The sequence below is a fragment of the Phyllobates terribilis genome, unplaced genomic scaffold (genome assembly GCF_046119375.1).
Source record: "Phyllobates terribilis strain yellow unplaced genomic scaffold, ASM4611937v1 Scaffold_4__5_contigs__length_816908805, whole genome shotgun sequence".
Taxonomy (NCBI): domain Eukaryota; kingdom Metazoa; phylum Chordata; class Amphibia; order Anura; family Dendrobatidae; genus Phyllobates; species Phyllobates terribilis.
The window spans coordinates 567,208,851-567,231,604 of NW_027362764.1; the positions used below are offsets into that span (position 1 = coordinate 567,208,851).

At 46.2% G+C, this 22,754-nt stretch overlaps 1 protein-coding gene across 1 annotated transcript in view; it reads left to right on the plus strand.

Annotated features, from left to right (window-relative positions):
- LAMA1 (laminin subunit alpha 1) overlaps positions 1-22,754 on the plus strand; it is a 264,311-nt gene that overhangs the window by 78,795 nt on the left and 162,762 nt on the right. The window contains exons 4-8 of the mRNA XM_073679061.1: positions 11,566-11,808; positions 14,578-14,757; positions 14,976-15,065; positions 19,026-19,143; positions 19,260-19,438. Of these exons, the coding sequence (XP_073535162.1) occupies positions 11,566-11,808; positions 14,578-14,757; positions 14,976-15,065; positions 19,026-19,143; positions 19,260-19,438 (810 nt within the window). The remainder of the gene's footprint in view (positions 1-11,565; positions 11,809-14,577; positions 14,758-14,975; positions 15,066-19,025; positions 19,144-19,259; positions 19,439-22,754) is intronic.

Genomic DNA, 22,754 nt, shown 5'->3' on the forward strand with positions numbered 1-22,754 from the left:
TTTCCTTCAGCGCCGCCCACAGAATGAATATGGTGGTGGCGCCTGATACCAGAATCACACATAGACCAAACAGGAAAAGGAGTGGTGACTCCCGGTAGCTACCCAGAAGTACTGACAATGCATGTGCTTACCTTGGCTCTTTATTAATACAACGCATTTCTAGGTTGGGTTGACCTCGAAATGCGTTGCATGAATAAAGAGCCAAGGTACCCACATCCATTATCAGTACTTCTTGGCAGTGCCTGGGAACCACCGCTCTTTTTCCTGTTTCGTCTTTGTACGTCTCTTCCCACCTATAGGTCAGTGGCCGGAGCATCAGCCTTTCTATTTTCACGAGTACAGTGTTGTACGGAGTCACAGCCCAGGCAGGTGAGCGAATAATTTTTCTTTGCTCTCTGTGCCTATTGCTGGGGATAACACACTTGGAGCGCCTCTTTTCTCTCTCTTTTTTTCCACACGATTACAGAATCAGACATTGGAGGAGATGTGACAACTTGCATGTAGCATACAGCAGAGATGCAGACCTGCACTTTGCTAGTGTCCTGTTGAATTTCCTTCATATTCTTCTTATCTTCCTATTATCAGAAGTAAGTTTTTAAAATCCCAACATTTTGTATTCTTCTCTTTCAGTTTGCAATTTTTTTTTATCGTTGGTATACAGTTTGTTTTTCTTTACAGATCGCTCATTTCCAACCTTTTAGCGTTGACATGATTAATCAGCCTATACATATTATATTCTACATGGGAAATGAAATAGCCCAGGCAGAGCTTTCTTAGTGATTTCTTACACTTTCACTCTAGGATATAGAACAATTTGCGCATTTGCTTGTACAAACACATTTCACGGGATTTAGTTTACTGCGGACGTAAGCAACTTAAGTGTTTTATGCTCTTGGTGTAAAGAATGCTTATACTTCTCAGCTCAAGCATGACTCATTTCCAAATGCTTATGACACAGGCCTAAGAGGCTGAAATGCAGAGGATTGCAGAGCTTTGTTCTGAGAAAATTAGCAAGCGCATGGCTCATCCATTACATTGAATGGAGACATTTTTACTACAGGCGGCCCAGTCTCTCATTATGTGCTTTCACAGACATTCCTGCAGATCTCATCTCCTCGGTCACATGACTGTTTGTGCGGTGTCCACGGTTACTTTCGGGGCCTTTATTCTTCTTACTTTGCTTTCTCAATTGAGATGTGCAAGTCTTGGACAGTCAGGATGAATACACATTATTACTGAGCGGCAGAACACATTGCATTAGCCATCAGCCATTAGTACTAGATTTGAAGGAACATTCATGCAAGAAATTGCTTCTTTTTTACATTCACAAATACTGCATGGCTCATGGCATTATAGCAACTAAATAAATATGGGAAAAAATAGGGATCTAAAAGAGAATATTTCTCCTATTCACTTTGTGATCTGTCAGTGGTAAGAGCTATGAAGACCACTAAATCTAACATATTAGTGATCTTAAGCCCCCATAACTTTAGGTAGATGACTGCCAAATGATGATTCAGCCCATCGGTTGTCCTGCAGCCATCTCACCGACTCTTCCCAGCTGGTGCCTCATCTCTAAGGAAACAAAACAATTGGCACTCCGAAATTGGACATGTCGGATCCTTAATTTCAGACGAAGATGTCGGAGAACGTTGGTCGATTGTGTTCTTTACTCTTTTAAATCTATCTGGGTAACTTCATTAATATTAACCCAATCCACTCAAGATTACTGATACTGACTGCATTTAATAGTGTAATTTAAAATCATAGGTATGGATGACCCTGATATTTCTCATAATCAGTACTGCTCCCTAATCATAGGTACAATTAGTTCTAATGGTGAGGTCGAATATTGCCACTTTATAACAGGTTTATATGGTAGCAAGTAGGGATGAACAGACCCGTGGAAGTTTGAGTTTGTCAGGTTCAGTCGAACTTCGGTTTGGGTACCAGAACTTCATCCGAACTTGACCCCGAACTCCATCGAAGCCAATGGGGATCCGAACTTTGGTGCTGCAAAATGGTCGTAATAAGGGCTAGGGGATTGCAAAAGGAGGGGAAATGGGGGTAAGAGCAGGACAATTGCCCTGCAAACAAATGTGGATAGGGAAATTACTTAAAATATCATAGAATAAAAAAATATATAAAAAAAAATAATCTTGAACCAGGAGGCCGAGGTCCAAGTGGAGGAGTGGAGCAGTGCCTTGCATATATAGTTTACTGTATTTGTTAATAAATAAATAAATGAAGAAAACGACGTGGGGTCCCCCCTATTTTTAATAACCAGCCAAGGGAAAGCAGACAGCTGTAAGCTGGTCTTATTATGCTGGGAAAGGGCCAATATCCATTGACCTTCCCAGCCTATTAATATCAGCCCCCAGCTGTCTGCTTTGCCTTTGCTGGTTATTAAAAATGGGGGGACCCTTAAAAAAGGGACATGGGGCCCCACCTGTTTTTAATAACTAGCTTAGGCAAACCAGACAGTTGGGAGCTGATATTGATATCCTTGGATGGTCCATGGATGTTGTCCTCTTCACAGACTAATAAGACCAGCCCTCAGCCGCCCCAAAAATGGCACATCCATTTGCATCCATTCTGGTGCATATCCTCAGCTTTTCCTGATTGCCTTGGTGCAGTGGCAATCGGGGTAATAGTTTTTGAGGTTGATGTCAGTTGTGAAATGTCACCTGGCATCAAGCCCAGGAGTTAGTAATGGAGAGGCATCTATCAGACACCCCCATTACTAACCCCGTATTTAAAAATAAAAAGACACACACACAAAGTAAAAAAAAAGTTTATTTGAATAAAGACTCCCCCTCACATTCCCTGGCTTACCCATTTATTATTAAAAAAATAATCTCGGCAGCTCCGACGTAATCCATTGCGGTTCCTACAACGTCCAGCGATTTTCTCCTGCAAAATCTGAGAACGATAACCTGCTTCATAGGTTACTCGCGGTCATGTCTCATGAGCAATGACGTCCATAATGCCATCGCCCTTGAGACATGACCGCAAGTGACCTATGGATACCTTTACAGTTTGGGTTTGCCCATTCCTAGTAGTAAGAGACAAAGTGAGTTCACATCTTAGAGGTGGTCAGGTCATATTAAATATCTATTATGTAATAAACTGTGTTTAATATAAATGTTAAAACATAATATCAAGAAGGCCAAAAGCGTACAGGAGAAACACAGACCCCAAAGGGGAAATGTCGGAAGCTGTGTAGAAAACGACAACTCATACAATGATGTAGAACAAGAGAAACAGAGGTCAACTGGCGTAAAAATCACATTTTATTAGCAATATCCCATGACATATAGTGTCAAAATAAGAAATAAAAATATACAAAAGACAACAAAGTGCAGAGTGCCAGCAGTGTCAGGGGAATCAGAACAATCTGCCATTAATCAATGATATAAGTTGTCAGTAACCATGGGAAAGCAGCAGTGAGCGCCATAAATAGTGTTTAAACAAACATACCATAAGGTACTAGTACCTCCTCATATGAGGTTAATCCAGAGTAAAGGCGCACACAGGCTTCCCCAAAATGTCTGGCAGCGTCTGAGAAGAACCCTGTGAAGAAGGGAGTGACTCCTGAGTGACATCACCGCAATTGTGACTGGCCGGCTCACTCTATGCTTTATGCATGATCCGGAAGTCTCTTTTAAAATGAAAGCCTATGGAACTTCATTCTGACGCTCTATAGACTTACATTGTAAAGCCAGTTCCTGGTCACACAGAGCGCAGCATGACCTGGAGAGTCTGCAGAGTGGAGATATCACTGAGAAGAGGAGCAGAACGGCACTGAACACAAGAGAGAGCACTATATTACATGCACATATACACAGATTTTATAAAAAAAATACATGGGATGGCTTCCTTAAAGTGAGAATAATAACCAACATTTCAAAAAAAATACCAGTGACCAATATATCCACCGTTTTTTTCAATAACAGTCATAAACCTTCCATTCATGGAGTCTGTCAGTTTCTTAATCTCTTGACGATCATCTTTTTGGGCAGCACCAACCACAGCCTCCCAGACACTGTTCAGAGAGGTGTACTGATTTCCTTCGCTGTTATTCTCCAGTTTAAGAAGGGCCCTCAAGTTCTCAATAGGGATTAGGTCAGATGGCAATGCCATTATTCTTTAATCTTCAAGGCCTTTACTGGCTAGAATTTAGTGCATGCAATGGAGCATTGTCCTTCATAAATATCATCAATTTTCTTGAAAAATGCAGTCTTTTTTGTGTACCACAGTTTGAAGAAAGTGTCTTATTAAAACTGGCAGTAGGTTGGGGAGTTGATTTTGAGTCCATCTTCAACTCGAAAAGGTCCAACTAGCTCATCTTTATTAATACCAGCCCATAGCAGTACTCCACCTGCACCTTTTTGGCATCTGAGTCGAAATTGAGGTCTATGACACTTACTGATCCAGCCATGGGCCCATCTATCTGGTCCATCAAGAGTCAGTATCATTTCATCAGTCCATGAAACACTTGAAAAATCTGTCTTCAGATATTTTTTGGCCCAGTCTTGGCGTTTCAACCTATATATCTTGGACTGGAGAATATTGATTTCCTGGTCGCTTCATGTTTGATTCTTCTCAAACATTTGGTAGTTAATGTGCATCTTTATCATCAACACATTTTTTGCTACCCTGTTGACTATTTGCAGCAAAACCTTTGATGGTTCTGTGATCACACAATGATATTTGAGCAATTTCAAGTGTTCCGGGAATGTTGCTCACCATACTACTGTCATCTGGAAGAAGACATGACGTGCCCAGGGGATGGGGATGACTCGGTACCCGGGCCTTTGCCTGGTTTTGGGGATGTCGTGGTGGTCGGCTCCCGGGCCCGTACCCTGGGGTCACTCTTGAAAAAGGGGATTGGAACTTGGATAGAAAATAAAAATAAAGTAAATAGTTCGTGACGCCACCTGTGGTACCTGGTAAGGATTACCAGCGCTGCTTCAGACCTCCGGGGGTGTTGGGATGGCAGCTGAGGTGTTTCTGCTCCCCACAGGTGGAGCGGGCCCCCGGGGCAGGGATGGTGTGAAGGGATGCAGGAGAGAGGGGACCCAGCCGGGTCAGAGGAAGAACAGACACACACACCGGGGCTAGTTTCAGTACCTTTACTGCAGATGGTAGTCAAATACGGTCCGGGGTACTTGTAGGCGGTGTGCACTTCTGGTCTTGCTCCCCAGTGAGCGGGTGTAAGGCCTCCTTTCTGTATCTTCCTGTCTCTCTCCCTGGAGCTTCTGACCTGCCTGGAACAGGGTCTAGCTCCCTTGATGTTTCTCTCACCCGTCTTGCTTGGCGGCGAGGGCTTTCCCACTGGGGCCTTCGTGGTACCTAGTCCTCTGAATGTGCGGTATTCACGGGTGGACTGAGGGATATGAAATCGTCCTCAGTATGCTGGATTCCCTACTGGGCATAGAGATACCAATAGGCTCGGGCCCGGTGCCCGGCTTGCATCAGGGGACGAACCCTCTGTGGTTCCTCTGTCCCTCATGGCTCTTCTCTTCTCCTTGCCTTCTAGTCCCCTCTAGGCTCTCCACTAGCCAGACTAGCCCGCAGCTTGGGCCTAGCCTGGCTTTCAGCTACTCAGACTTCAGCTTGTCTGGTGCTGCAGCATCGTGTCACACTCACTGCTTCCCACTGACTGGCTTCCTGAACTCCACCCCCCAGTATATATATACCTGACAGGGCTCCATCTAGTGGACTTGGGTGGAGGTGTCTGCATGTATTGAGGCCACTGGGGAGAATCCATCTGTGCAACACCCAGGAGTTCTGTGACAGCCTGCAGCCGCAGGGCGTCACAGACACATCTACTTAAATCCTCTGTGTTCTTTCTGGTGTCTAGTGTACTAGCTCTCTTGCTAGCACTGCTATGCGTTACATGTACTATATGTATGAAGTTACACAAATTCTAATTTATATGAAGCCATACATATTTGAACAATGTTTGCCAAACCCACCAATTTCAGAGAGAGTAACTGGCTGTCTAATACACATTAGTTGTGCATTAGATGTTTGTTGGGCAGAGTTTATGGGAATAGAGGATTAGGTATAGGAGATGTCTGACAGAGGCATACATGTGCATGGTGAACCAGGCTTCCTTGAAGATGAATAGGCCAAAAGTAGAAGATGTTAGCTGACATCTTTTGAAGGTGCATGGCCACTATTTCAATAATGTTTGTTTTAAGTAGAAGTCTGGTTAGAAAGTTAGCATGAGAGGTAACATTATTGCATGCAACTTATTGCATATGTTAGAGACAGATGTAGACAATCCTTATGCAAGAATAGTATCATTGCCCATTCACTGCGGTGAAATAGCTCTTCATAGAATAACCACCTTTGGTCCAGGTTCATCCGACTGCACTAAAATGGATGGGTGTGTGAGCGAATATATTCCATTTTCTGTCTGTGGTATCCATCTTGCTTTATAAATCCGGTTTCGTGTAGATCAAATAACATTGCTGGGCAGATAGGCTTCACATTTCTGTTCACGCCCTTAAAATTCCTATTGGTTTCATCTGTCAGTGGGAAGTTTCCAGTCCAGACTATCACTTTGGCTTCTTTCCATATTGTCTGCTTTGCTCTTCTCTGTCTGCTTAGGGCAACGCCCGCTGAACTTCCTGTTTCTTGTAGCTGCTGCAGACACACCCCTGATGCTTCCTCAGCCTATTGCTGTCTGTCACCTGGTATTTAACCCAGCTCCTCCCTGGAATCCTTGCCTGAGCATCTTGTTCTGTCAGTTGGCTTCCGGTCACTGATGTGCCAGGTCCTGTCTGTTTCCTGCCTTGCGGTATCAGTTCCCGTGTCTGAACTGAGTCCTGTCTTTGTACTCTAGCCAGCTGCCTTTCCTGGAGGCTGTATTTCCAGGCCCATGTGAACACGCTCTTAGCCTATTCCTTCTGCCCTCTAGGGGCCGCATACCTAGATCTGTTGTCTGTGTCTTTTCCCAGTGTCTGTTCCTGCCCTAACTATCTTCCAGCCTGTTTCCCGTTTCTCTCTACGCCCATATCTCCCCTTTTTCTGCAGAGTCTGAACTCGTACCTACTCCTGCTCGTTGTCTCTGTACTTCCGTTTGTGAGTTTGTGGTCCACTCGCTACTTCACTGCAAGTACCCTGTGGGTATCTGGTTCTGCCTTTCCCTTCCTGTCTGTTCCGTGTGAACAGAGCCATGTCCCCTCTGACCTGCCTTGCTCGCCGCTCCAGCGGTTTCTACCTGCTCAGCCTTGCTCACCGCTCCAGCGGTTCTTGCCTGCTCTGCCTTGCTCACCGCTCCGGCGGTTCTTGCCTGCTCTGCCTTGCTCACCGCTCCGGCGGTTCTTGCCTGCTCTTCCTTTGCTCACCGCTCCAGGCTTTCTCGCTCTGCTCTGACCCTTTGCTCGCTGCTTCGGCAGTCTCGCTCTGCTCTGACCCTTTGCTCGCTGCTCCGGCAGTCTTGCTCTGCTCTGACCCTTTGCTCACCGCTCCACGCGGTCTCGCTCTGCTCTGACCCTTTGCTCGTTGCTTCGGCAGTCTCGCTCTGCTCTGACCCTTTGCTCGCAGCTCCGGCAGTCTCGCTCTGCTCTGCCCCTTTGCTCGCAGCTCCGGCAGTCTCGCTCTGCTCTGACCCTTTGCTCGCTGCTCCGGCAGTCTCGCTCTGCTCTGACCCTTTGCTCGCTGCTCCGGCAGTCTCGCTCTGCTCTGACCCTTTGCTCGCTGCTCCGGCAGTCTCGCTCTGCTCTGACCCTTTGCTCGCTGCTCCGGCAGTCTCCCTCTGCTCTGACCCTTTGCTCGCTGCTCCGGCAGTCTCGCTCAGCTCTGACCCTTTGCTCGCTGCTCCAGAAGTCTCGCTCTGCTCTGACCCTTTGCTCGCTGCTCCGGCAGTCTCGCTCTGCTCTGACCCTTTGCTCGCTGCTCCGGCAGTCTCGCTCTGCTCTGACCCTTTGCTCGTGGCTCCGGCAGTCTCGCTCTGCTCTGACCCTTTGCTCGCTGCTCCGGTAGTCTCACTCTGCTCTGACCCTTTGCTCGCTGCTCCGGCAGTCTTGTCCTGCTCTACTCTCGCTCACCTCTCCAGGCGGCCTCGTCTCGCTCTGCTCTTGCTCGCCGCTCCGGGCGGCCTCACTCTGCTGTGTTTGTCCACCGCATCTGCGGTTCTGTTCCTGAGTCCCTGTCTGTACTGGGACCTATCCACTCTGTGCTCCAACCTGTCGTACCTGCCAGTACCTCCCTGCCTGCATACCAGTCGTGCTTACCAACATCCACCTGCCTGCATACCGGCCGTACCTGCCAGTACCTCCCTGTTTGCATACCAGTCGTGCTTGCCAGCATCCACCTGTCTGCATACCAGCCGTGTCTGCCTGTACCCACCAGTCTGTGTGCCAGCCTAACCTGCCTGTTCCTGTATTCCCCGGTGTGGATCAACAGCCGTGTCCGGGGTCTGACCTGGAGTAGCACCTGGTCCCTCTGCTCGGTTCCTCCTTGGTGCACTGGCGTCGTATGCCGTCGTGCGACCTTGGTCGGATCGGGTGGATACTTAGTTACGCCCCTCCAGGCATTCACTCTCCGGTACGGTCCAGTGGAATCACTACATATACACGCACACGCCAGTCAGTCCGGGCGTGTGCGTTTCAGTGCCATTTGATTTCCCTAGTGATCGTAAACCATATCTTATTATTTGGAGGTCAAAAGGCATAGAAGAGAGTGGAGTTTGCTGACAAGTGCTAGAGTCGTGCATCCATAAAGTAGAACATAGAGCATGCTACTTTTTTTATTCATATGGCCAATTTTTGGGGATTGAATATGCTATCTATTGACCACATGGACAGCACACTGATGAGTTTTATGTCTAACAAACAGGGGGAAGTTGCTCTGAATTGAATAATATCTGGCATGTCTACTGCAACCTTGTTTGACATTACAGAGAGTATAAGACTCTGCCCACCAGTAAAAACAATGGCAGACACATTGATAAAGGTTCAATACAAGTGCCATATTGTACATTAACCTCAGGTGTATGAAGTACTGTAGATTAGCTGGAACAGATTGAAATATGGATTTGTATGCACAGATCCTGCTTTCTTTACATGTATTACATTAGCTGTACAATAGTACTCTATTTGTACTGTATTAAGCCCATCTATGAGTGGATTAACACTTTGCTGTATCAGCTTTAGCATTGTCTCCACTGGTAACTCCAGAGCCATTAAATAAAACCACATAATGAAAACTGCTTTATTCTTCAGCCACCCAGACAAAGATGGATCTCAAAAATGAAGTATCAGTGGGATCTCAAAAATATTTGTTTAATATCCAGAGTACTCATACAATAACTTGACCTGTGCACACATAATAGAGATGTCTACAGCAAACTTAATAAAACAGAAAGCATTGTTCACCTAGTGTAGAATCGTGACCTTGAATTGAAACTATATCAAATTAAATATCCTGATGCTTTAACAATATGAGAACTGTTAGGGCTCGCTCTATTTCGGACGAACGCTATCCGATGTTTCATCAGATAGCACTTGCTACAATGTTATGCTATGGAGCAAGTCTATGGGTGCGTTGAAGACATCGTGCATTGTGCAAAACATCAGACTGCACTCAGATGTTATCCAAATACAGTCCGATATATGCCGACTCACATAATAGAGAAGATGGAGAAATTAAGTTCTCCATCTTCTCTGCACCTATGATCCAATTCTCGCATGCCAGAGAATCGGATCACAGTAAAATGATACCCGGCTCACGCTCACAGCAGAGTTTGAACCGAGGGTCATTTGCATGTAGCATCCCATTCTCTCGCAAGTGTAAGCGAGCCCTTAGAGTAATATTCTGAGTAGCATATGAGTAGTATGAGTATTATAAGTAGTTGTAGCTTGTATCTGCTTTCCACTTTGTCACTTTAAGTTCCAGCAGTCATAGGGGTCACCGAGGCCATTTAAATCAAATAAGCTAGTCATGTCAAAGACATTTGTATTCTCGTGCAATCATGCAAAAACTTCTAACATTTTAGAGGTTACTCAAATCTAAGGTTTCTTCTTTTTTTTTTTAAATGAAAATGTGACCAGAATTCCATTGTTGAGTAATAAAACCATTTTATAAATAGCAAATGAAATTGGCTGGAGATGTGAATAAGTTTTGAGTGAGGTTATTGTTGTGAGGGGATGGAATGCATATATTGGTTATAGAATGGAATGCTTAAAGACTCCTCTGCTCAGGGACTATGTTCACATGTTGCATTTTTGCAGCATTTTTTGCAAGTGTTTTTTATGCAAATTAAAAGCTGCTTTTTACACCACCTTCAAAAGCTATGAGATTTCAGAAATCTCATGCACACATATGTTTTCTCTTCCTGACTGAATTGGAAAACTGTTGCATTTTTTTAAAATCTGCAGCATGTCAATTCTTTCAGCGTTTTTGCTGTGTTTTTCACCCATAGAAAGCAATGTGTAAGGCTATGTTCCCACCATGACTTATTGATGATTTTTTTTGCTTTGCGTATTTTGGAAGAAATGCAAGTAACCTATTTAACCTAATGGGTGCAGAAATGGTGCAGAAATTGTGGGAACATAGCCTAAGTGCAAAAATGTAGCAAAAAAAACAGTAAAAAAACAGCAAAAAAACACAGCAAAACCTGTGTTTTGGCTGCAGTCTTTTTTACTGCCAAGAGATGAGGTTTTGGCTGCAGAGAAAAATTCAGCAAAAATGCAACGTGTGAGCATAACCTAAGTGCCCATTTTGAGACACATTGTACAAGGACTCCCACTTTTAGATCTATTTCAAGTAGCCCAAAAAAGGACAACTGGGAATGCCATTAAATATTAGTTCATAACTTCAATCTCAAGAAAAATTAATTTATCATAATTTTCAGATTGCTGTTTGTCGTTTATTAATTTCATTCTATTCACTAATACAATATTGTATGCAAATTTCTTGATCTTTAGCTTAGTGAACTTAGTAAATTATTCTGTACAGCTTGTTAATCAATTGTCTAACTAATGATACAATGTTCATACTTTTGTGCAAATATATATATATATTTACAGTACAATAATTGGAGAATAATTGGATATATTTACTATAGATATATTTCATATTTTATTCATTGTATCATATACATGTTTTCAGACATATTGGGCTGTGTTTACATGTTGCAGAAAATCTCTGCTGTGGATTTGATTAAAAATCTGTGACGAATCCATAACTCTGTAACACATGTGGATTTTATTGCGGACTTGGCAGCAGATTTTTCCCTGCTATATTTGCTAATCATCGAATAGGGTGAAAAATGCATTGAAAATCCACAAAATAATGAGCATGCTGCGGATTTGAAGTCCGCACCATGTTTTCACTTTCGTGCAGATTTTTTTCCGTAATATATGACTCGGATTTTGAAGAACCCATTTACTGTACTTGTGTTGCTGCAAATTTGCGGAGAGGAATCTGCACTGCAAATCATCAACGTGTGAACTTGACCTAACTGTACAAAAATGTAACAATATTGAAAATGTATAAATGAACATATCATGTAAGACAATTAAGAAAATTAAAATGTATTTTCTTTAGGTCTTTCAAGTTGCTTATGTAATCATCAAAGCTGCAAATTCTCCAAGGCCTGGGAACTGGATCCTAGAGCGCTCCCTAGATGGAATTGAATTTATGCCCTGGCAATATTATGCAATTAGTGACACAGAGTGTCTGACTCGTTACAATGTGACGCCAAGACTTGGGCCACCAACATACAAGAGAGATAATGAAGTGATCTGCACGTCATATTATTCAAGACTCGTGCCACTGGAGCATGGAGAGGTAGGTTTTTAATGTATTTGTTATGGTGTATTTTTTTGTTTATTCCCAGAAATTCTGAAATTAGATTGTGTATGTGGTCAGTATTTTACATCAGTATTTGTAAGCCAAAATCAGGAGTAGAACAATCAGAGGAAAAGTATAATAGAAATATCTGCATTTTCACCCACTCCTGGTTTTGGCTTACAAATACTGAACAAATACTGAACGTGTGAAGGTGGCCTTCTTATAGTTGATTACTTGTTTCCCTGGAGAACCTCTTTAAGTGCATATTTGCTACTGTGTAATAGTCACAGGACAGGGAGGAGTTATATCACCACCACATTGTGACTGAATTAAAACACATACAAGGGACAAATACTGCCACATAATGACCAAACCACATATTACCACCACATAGTGACTGGATAATACTACAATAATAATAATGATCAATGATCATAATGAATAATGATCATAAATAAAAACCACAAAACTAATAACATTAATATTACCAAGGGAGACATTATACACAGGAGCTCTGTATATAAGGTCCTTGTACAGGTAATGCAGTAATCACCAGTGACATTTCATTATGTACAGAGCTCCTATGTATACTGTCACTGGTGATCACTACGTTACCTGTACACTAGAGATCATATTCAGAGCTCCTGTGTATAATGTCACCAGTGATCATTGTATTACCTGTACACTGACACCATATACAGAGCTTCTGTGTATATAGGTAACATAGTGATCACCAGTGACATTATACAAAGGAGCTCTGTATATAGTGACAGTGTACAGATAATACAGTGATCACCAGTGACATTATATAAAGGAGCTCTGTATGTAGTGTCAGTGTACAGGTAATACAGGGATCACAAGGGACATTACACACAGGAGCCAAGTATATAGTATCGGTGTACAGTTAACAGTGATCACCAGTGACATACACAGGAGCTCTGTATATAGTGTCAGTGTGCAGGTAATACAGGAATCACCTGTGATTTTATACACAGGAATTCTGTATATAGTGAAAATTCCATTTTGTTGAAATTCCGTCGGCCTAGCAAAGGCTCGTCCGGCACATATCAGTGACGTTCAATGACCGCCGCATGCTGGCACCACTGCAATGCGCCACGCAATTGCGAGGGCTCTGATAGGCCCGTGATCATTCTAACAAATGCGGTTACCAGTGGGCCTCTCCTATATCTAACACAGGGGCTTACCGAGGATTCGGGGCCCACCGGAGGATCGTCCAGTGCCCACCCGGTCCGGTCCGATGCTGGCCGTAAGTATCTCGTAAGATGCACCGAATCTATCACAAAGCTTGCACCCACCACTGCAGCAAATTAAGCACATTTTATGGCCATCTCTAAATTTATGCTGTCTTTTTATTAGAGACTTTTTATTAGAGATTAGTAAATTTTCCTCACTGTGTTGAAAGATTCCTGCTGAGGGGAAAGCAGAGAGCAATTATGGTGATAGTCATCGAGGTCATGTGTAGGTGTTATGGTATCCTTTCAAAATGTGAATGCTTGGCACTGATGCTCTCACAATTGTTCTTTATTTGTAATTGGCAACAACTCTGATTTTTATTTTGGAGGTGTAAGAATTGTCAAGGAATATTCTAAGTTTGCAGATTTGTTGCATTTGTTTTGCTGTGGATTTTAATTCAGAATCTTTGTAACAGGATTCTTAAGGATCTTAATCGTATGTCCTGGGTCTTGTCTATTTTCTTTAGCATGTTGTGTTCATTTAATCCTACAATTCTGAAAATACTATGCTACATCTTAAAATTATAACTGATGAATGCAAAAAAAAACTTGTATGCATTTTTATGCTTAAAGCATGGGTGGGCAATTTATTTCCTGAAGGGGTCACATGCGATACCATGACTGTTGTGGAGGGTCAAATCAATAGGCTAAAATTGTCTGCTCAATATTAATACCAATATATTAATTATAATTATTTTATATTAATATTAATTGTATAATTTAATATTGAGCAGAATTAGTCCCCTATATACTGAATGAGCCTCCACACACAACCCCCTATATACAGTATGAACTCCCACATAGCCTCCCTATATACAGAATGTGCCCCCACATATTCTCCCTATATACAATATGAGCCCCCACATAGCCTCTCCCAATATACAGTATGAGCCCAAACATAGACCCCCATATACAGTTTGAACCCCTACACAGTCCCTCCTTATACAGTGTGAGACCCCCACGGTCCCTTATGTACAGTGAGCCCTCACACAGATTCCCCCTATATACAGTATGAGCCCCCACACAAACCCCCTATATATAGGATGAGCCCCCACACCGTCTCCTTATATACAGTATGGTTCCCCATACAATTCCCCTATATACAGTATGAGACCCCCCCCACAACCCCCTATATACAGTATGAACCCCCACATAGTCCTCCTATATATGCATGGTGCAGCCCATGGGCCACTGTTTTCAGACTTTCAGCTGTCTTGGTCTGCTGGCCGAACTGGAACAGCTAGAGGGCCTGATGTGGCCTGCGGACCGCAGCTTGCCCAGGTCTGGCTTAAAGGGTCTCTATTTCTAGAATATGATCATTATTCTCCACGTAGCTCTTTTAGAGGAAGCACTGGCTTCCTATGTGGGGTATTATTGGTATGAGCTCCAATTCTAGACAGAGGCCATGGGGGTTTTGGGGTTAAAAAAGACTTCTCTCATCTCATAGAATCCACATCTAAACACTATTTGTCTTCACACTATAACCATAATGCTGTATTTTCCATCAACCTAGATCCACACTTCATTGATCAATGGAAGACCAAGTTCTGATGATCCTTCTCCGACTTTGCTGGACTTTACCTCTGCCAGATATATCCGTCTTCGCCTGCAACGTATTAGAACCCTAAATGCAGATCTTATGACCCTCAGCCATGGGAACTTGAGAGATGTGGATCCTATAGTAACCAGAAGAGTAAGCTTGTTGTTTGGTATTCACACATGTTCACATTTTCTGAAAGTGTAGATAAAACATGGAGTCTGGGGATAAATCACAGGGCTGCAAATAAATAAATATACTATGCAAAATTCAATAAAATACTTTTGTGGCCCATGTTTGTCTCTTACTGATCCAGGGCTTTTTTATCTTTTTATTTCTATAAATGATACATTTTGCTTTCTTTTTTCTTTCAGTACTATTACTCTGTCAAAGACATTTCGGTTGGAGGAATGTGTATTTGTTATGGGCACGCTCGTAGCTGCCCTTGGGATGAAGTTACAAAAGTAAGTTGTTGTTTGGAAGTGTGATATTATATATTAATATTCATTTTAAAGGGGTTGTCCACTATCTTAATATTGATAACATATATATATATATATATATATATATATATATATATATATATACATATACACTAGCTATTACACCCGTTCTACGCCCGGGTGGCGAGCATTTTTATTGGTATATGGTCTCCCAAGCTGGTATGTGCTGCCCCCCTCCTTGTATTTGTGCTGCCCCCATCCTGTCCCCACCATCCAATCCTGGTATGCGTGGTACCCCTCACCCCCAATCCTGGTATGCGTGACACCCCTCACCCCCAATCCTGGTTATGCGTGGCACCCCTCACCCCCAATCCTGGTATGCGTGGCACCCCTCACCCCCAATCCTGGTATAAGTGGCACCCCTCACCCCCAATCCTGGTTATGCGTGGCACCCCTCACCCCCAATCCTGGTATGCGTGGCACCCCTCACCCCCAATCCTGGTATAAGTGGCACCCCTCATCCCTATCCTGGTATGCGTGGCACCCCTCATCCCTATCCTGGTATGTATGGCACCCCTCATCACTATCCTGGTGTGTATGGTATCCCTCATCCTGGTATACATGGTACCCCATCCCTCATCCCGGTATGCGTGGCACCCCTCATCCCCAATCCCGGTATGCGTGGCACCCCTCACCCTCAATCCTGGTATGCATGGTCCCCTCACCCCCCAATCCCGGTACGCGTGGCACCCCTCACCCCCCAATCCTGGTATGCGTGGCACCCCTCACCCCCCAATCCTGGTATGCGTGGCACCCCTCATCCCCCAATCCTGGTATGCTTGGCACCCCTCATCCCCCAATCCTGGTATGCGTGTTACCCCTCACCCCCAATCCCGGTATGCGTGTTACCCCTCAGTCCTGGTATACGTGGCACCCCTCACCCCCCAATCCTGGTATGCGTGGCACCCCTCACCCCCTAATCCTGGTATGCGTGGCACCCCTCACCCCCCAATCCCGGTATGCATGGCACCCCTCACCCCCCAATCCCGGTATGCGTGGCACCCCTCATCCCCAATCCCGGTATGCGTGGCACCCCTCATCCCCAATCCCGGTATGCGTGGCACCCCTCATCCCCAATCCCGGTATGCGTGTTACCCCTCACCCCTCAATCCTGGTATACGTGGCACCCCTCACCCCCAATCCTGGTATGTATGGCACCCCTCATCACTATCCTGGTGTGTATGGTATCCCTCATCCTGGTATACATGGCACCCCATCCCTCATCCCGGTATGCGTGGCACCCCTCATCCCCAATCCCGGTATGCGTGGCACCCCTCACCCTCAATCCTGGTATGCATGGTCCCCTCACCCCCCAATACTGGTATGCGTGGCACCCCTCACCCCCCAATCCTGGTATGCGTGGCACCCCTCACCCCCCAATCCTGGTATGCGTGGCACCCCTCATCCCCCAATCCTGGTATGCTTGGCACCCCTCATCCCCCAATCCTGGTATGCTTGGCACCCCTCATCCCCCAATCCTGATATGCGTGGCACCCCTCATCCCCAATCCCGGTATGTGTGGTACCCCTCACCCTCAATCCTGGTATGCATGGTCCCCTCACCCCCCAATCCTGGTATGCGTGGCACCTCTCACCCCCCAATCCTGGTATGCATGGCACCACTCACCCCCCAATCCTGGTATGCGTGGCACCCCTCATCCCTCAATCCTGGTATGCGTGGCACCCCTCATCCCGCAATCCTGGTATGCGTGGCACCTCTCATCCCCCAATCCTGGTATGCGTGGCACCCCTTATCCCCCAATCCCGGTATGCGTGGCACCCCTCACCCCCCAATCCCGGTATGCGTGGCACCCCTCACCCCCCAATCCCGGTATGCGTGGCACCCCTCACCCCCCAATCCCGGTATGCGTGGCACCCCTCATCCCCAATCCCGGTATGCGTGGCACCCCTCACCCCCAATCCCGGTATGCGTGTTACCCCTCACCCCCAATCCCGGTATGCGTGTTACCCCTCAATCCTGGTATACGTGGCACCCCTCACCCCCCAATCCTGGTATGCGTGGTACCCCTCACCCCCAATCCTGGTATGCGTGGCACCCCTCACCCCCCAATCCTGGTATGTGTGGCACCCCTCACTGCCCAATCCTGGCATGCGTGGTACCCCTCACCCCCAATCGTGGTATGTGTGGTACCCCTCACCCCCCAATCCTGGTATGCTTGGTACCCCTCACCCCCAATCCTGGTATGCGTTGTACCCCTCACCCCCAATCCTGGTATGTGTGGTACCCCTCACCCCCAATCCTTGTATGTGTGGTACCCCTCACCCCCCAATCCTGGTATGTGTGGTACCCCTCACCCCCCAATCCTGATATATGCATGGTCCCCTCACCCCACAATCCTGTTATGTGTGGCCCCCTCATCCCTTTCACACTGTACACACATACAAAAAAAAAAAACAGTTATACTCACCTTTCTTCTCTGTACTCCAGCGCTGCTGCGTCCTCTTCTGCTGGAGGCCGGGGGAAGAGTGCGGCGCTGGAGCACCGCGCTGTCCAGTGCCATTTTGCTGAAGACACACTGTAAATGTGTCTTCAGTAAAATGGCGCCGGATAGCGCAATGCGCACTCGCCGGTCCGACGCCTTCACTCCGCCCCCGGTCTCCAGCGAAGAGAGGCGCCGCGGCAACGCTCCTCCTGGTCAGGTAAGTATGGCGCCGGAGATCGCGGGATGCGTTCAGTGTCTACGCATACCACGATCTCTGGCGCCATAACACTCCTCTTACCTGTAACGGCTGGATGCCTACTTCTGTCTGGAGCCAGACTGCGCGTCACGCATGTGCAGTCTATCGAGGCTTCAGACAGAGACACGCATGCCGCCTTATATTATAGATATTAATCAAAGGATTGTCAGGACCATTAGTATAGAAATTAGTCATGGAGAGGACTCCACAATGCATAAATCTCTTATATATTAGAAGAAGTCAACCAAACTTCAGAAGTTCAATAAAATACATATATTCTATTAATCACAAAAGTACACAAGTAAAAAAGAGTCAAAAAGCCATATATCAGGCATAAAGTTTCCAATACAATAATTAATGAGGTTTGTCGTAAAGCTCAAAGAGAGGAACAACACCCAGAATACAAGGAAAGTCATCCCAAAGAACTTATACATACATATACAGAGTTTTTTCAATGTGTCTCTATATGTGTGATACCTTGTAAACGATGCATCTATCAAATAATGTAAGTCAAGCGTGTAGTATAAAGTATAGGATGCAATTATAGCACAGAACCACTAGAGGCAGATTTTATAAAGTTCAGCTTGCAGTCATGTATCCTTGTACTTTATGGATAGTATATGACCAATGTCACAAGCATATGTATATAAATGTTTTTTGGATTACTTAATCCCTGTATTCTGGGTGTTGTTACTCTTTTTGAGTTTTGCTACGAACCTCATGGATTATTGTATTGGAAACTTTATGCCTGATATATTTAATTATTTTTATTTTACTCACTTCTATAGAGCCATTAATTCCACAGCACTTTACAGACATTATGGGCACTGTCCTCATCGGGGCTCATAATCTACATTCCCTATGATGTCAGTTTTTTACTTTTTTGTGTATTTTTGCGATTTATAAAATCTATGTATTTTTATTGAACTTTTGGAGTTTGGTTGACTTCTCCCTTGATAAGATATATATATACATACACACACACACACACACAAATGTTTGTATGTATATATAGTACACAGTGTATGGCAGTATTGTGGACCTGACATCATGGTGTTACGTGTCGCGCCTGTCACATTACATTCCTTCCCTGGTGACATGAGAAAGTTATTTCAATCTCAATAGAATTTAGCTAAAAAAAACTAGATTTCGTTTGCCGTGTGTGGAATGTGGGTCAGTATATAAAAGAGGCTTCATTTTTTAATTCCTTTTTTTTATGCAGAAACTCCAGTGTCAGTGTGAACGTAACACTTGTGGAGAGAGCTGTAACGAGTGTTGCCCTGGTTACCACCAGAATCCTTGGCGACCTGGCACCATTTCCATTGGCAATAAATGTGAGAGTAAGTTGAGTTTCTCTTCTACTGTACTCCCAGAGTTTGACCCTTATAACCACTGCCTTCATTGGAGATACCATAATGAGGTATGTACTTACGTTATATTTTACTCTTTTGTACAGAGTGTAACTGCCATAATAAAGCAGAAGATTGTTACTATGACCAGACTGTGGCTGATCGCAATATGAGCTTGAACGTTCATGACCAATATATTGGAGGAGGAGTTTGTATGAACTGTACTCAGTTTACAGCCGGAATCAATTGTGAAACTTGTATTGAAGGCTACTTTAGGCCTCACAAGGTAAGATCGCAACATAGACAATGTTTGACCTGCATTTACTTTAAATGTACTATCATTTGACCAACACTATACATAAAAGCATCAAATATGGTCAAGTGGTTCACTTCCTGTACTGATCAGCCACCTACAAGGATGTGACCCAAGTGACTTTTTCTTAACTCATCTGACTGCAGCATAATGTTGGAAAAGAGACCCCGATTCCAACGCTGTATCACTTAGTTTACTGGGTGCAGCAGTAGTGACACAATCAGAGTTTTTACATACAGCAGAGCTCAGAAAACTAACCCCACCCACACCATGCTCTCTATGTGCATTATCTATTGACAGTGAGCTGCTTATCAGAGGGGGTGTGGTCAGACCGGGGCTCACGTGCACTGTGGTCCTTAGATTACATAGCAAAAACCTGCTGATGGATTCTCTTTAAGGCCAGGGTCACATTAGCATATAGCATCAGATGCGAAAAACTCTGTTGCGAGTGTGAGCCGAGTCTCATGCTATTGTGATCCGATCCTCTCGCATGCGAGAATCGAATTACAGGTGAGGAGAAGAAAGAGATTAATTTCTCCATCTTCTCCATTGCCTGTCTTGGCGTATATCGGACTGCATTCGGATGACATCCGAGTGAAGTCCGGTGTTTTGCACGCACCCATTGACTTGAGTCGGTGCGCGGCGTGTGAGATAGGCTGCCAATTGCAGCATGCTACCATTTTTTTTCTCATGCCGAACCAACATTAGAAAAAATTTGCAGATCTGCTCTGCCTCATTAAATGACATTGGTCAGAGTGCAATGTGAGATTTCCTCGCATTGCACTCCTCCTTATTAAGCTCCAGTGTGAGCGAACCCTAACGGGTAGCACAGGATTAGAAAAAGAATGGCTGTTTTCTTCCATTGTGAAATAGGGGAGGCAGCCATTAGTAAATTTAAGGACTGTTCACAAAAAAACTTTTTTCTTCTCCCAAGTTGTGTCCAGTAGAAAGAAAAACGGCACCATGCTTTTTTGTTTATAAAGTTTGCATTGATTTGTGCCACATGTTCAGTGCAAATAAAGGACCATGGAGGGAAGGGAGGGAATCAATGCACAAAGCCAAAAACAAAGTGAGTGGGTGGTGATTCCAATTACCGCCTTCTTGTAAGTTTTCACACAGCTCAGGCCCACACATCACACAGATGCATTAGACTACAGCCAGGAGATGAATAGAACTTTGGATCTGCCACTTCCCTTTTCGTCACCATGAAGTACAGAAGTGGACATCAATTCATCTATCTGCAAATTTCCTCTGACTATGTCCACCATTATATAGCATCAGTGAACTTACCTTGTCGGTCAGCTGGTTTATAAGGTCATAACCATGGGCAGCATAAAGTAGGACCAAGCTCCTCCAAAAAAATCATTATATTTTACTTTAAAAACATTGAAATTTTTCAGACAATACAAATGGGGCCCGATTAGTGATGAGCGAGCGTGTTCTGTTAACCCTTTCGGCGAGCATGCTCGGGTGCTTGCCGAGTATTTGCGGCGTGCTCCAATGTTATGTTTGAGTCACTCCGTGTGCATGATTTGCGACTGTTTGACAGCTTTAATACATGTGAGGAAGGTCTAACAAACAGGCATTCCTCACATGTATTAAAGCTGTCAAACAGTCGCAAATCATGCACACGGAGTGACTCAAACATAACATTCAAGCACACCGAAGATACATGGAAACCACCCGAGCATGCTCGCAAATCTTGAGTAACGAGTATGCTCGCTGTTACGCTCACACCCGGACTGTTTGGCATGAGCGTGGTAAGTGGTTCCACTGGGCCACTAACCGAGGAGTGCCTGGAGGGGCGTGACTAGGGGCCTCGCCATATCCGACCATGGACGCACGGCGGCTTAGTCAACTCCGTGGTCTGAGGAGGGACGAGGGAGGTGGCCCAGGTGCTACTCTAGGTCAGACCCTGGTCACACAGCTGTTGACCTACACTGGAGAATGCAGGAATTGGCAGGCACGGCTGGTATACAGACAGGCGGGTATTGGCAGGTAGGTAAACAGGCTGGATAGGGACCAGTACAGACTGGGATACAGGAACAGAGCCACAGGTGCAGAGGGGAAGCGGAGCAGGGCGGGGCAGAGCAGAGCCGCAGGTGCGGACAGGAAGCGGAGCAGGGCGGGGCAGAGCAGAGCCGCAGGTGCGGACAGGAAGCGGAGCAGGGTGGGGCAGAGCAGAGCCGCAGGTGCGGATGGGAAGTGGAGCGGAGCAGAGCCGCAGGTGCGGACGGGAAGCGGGACGGAGCAGAGCAGAGCCGCAGGTGCGGACGGGAAGCGGGACGGAGCAGAGCAGAGCCGCAGGTGCGGACGGGAAGCGGGATGGAGCAGAGCAGAGCCGCAGGTGCGGACGGGAAGCGGGACGGAGCAGAGCAGAGCCGCAGGTGCAGACGGGAAGCGGGGCGGAGCAGAGCAGAGCCGCAGGTGCGGACGGGAAGCGGAACGGAGCAGAGCCGCAGGTGCGGACGGGAAGCGGAGCTGGGCAGAGCCGCAGGTGTGGATGGGAAGCGGAGCTGGGCAGAGCCGCAGGTGTGGACGGGAAGCGGAGCTGGGCAGAGCAGAGCCGCAGGTGTAGACGGGAAGCGGAGCGGGGCAGAGCAAAGCCGCAGGTGTGGATGGGAAGCGGAACAGGGCAGAGCAAAATGGAGCAGGGCAGAGCAGAGCCGCAGGTGTGGATGGGAAGCGGAGCAGGGCGGGGCAGAGCAGAGCCGCAGGTGTGAGCAGGAAACAGAGCAGAGCCGCGGGTGCAGACGGGAAGCGGGACAAGCAGAGCAGAGCCGCAGGTGTGAACGGGAAGTGGGGCGGGGCAAAGCAGAGCCGCAGGTGCGGACAAGAAGCGGGGAGGAGCAGAACAGAGCCGCAGGTGCGGACAGGAAGCGTGGCTGAGCAGAGCAGAGCCGCAGGTGCGGACAGGAAGCGGGGCGGAGCAGGGCGGGGCACAGCAGAGCCGCAGGTGCGGACAGGAAGCGGAGCAGGGCGGGGCAGAGCAGAGCCGCAGGTGCAGACAGGAAGCGGAGCGAAGCAGAGCAGAGCTGCAGGTGCGGACGGAAAGTGGAGTGGAGCAGAGCAGAGCTGCAGGTGCGGACGAGAAGCAGGGTGGAGCAGAGCAGAGCCACGGGTGCGGACGAGAAGCAGGGTGGAGCAGAGCAGAGCCACGGGTGCGGATGGGAAGCGGGGCAGAGCAGAGCTGCAGGTGCAGACGGTAAGCGGAGCAGGGCAGAGCCGCAGGTGTGGCCAGGCGGGAATGCCGCAGGAGCGGCCAGACAGGACAGGGCTCTGTTCACAT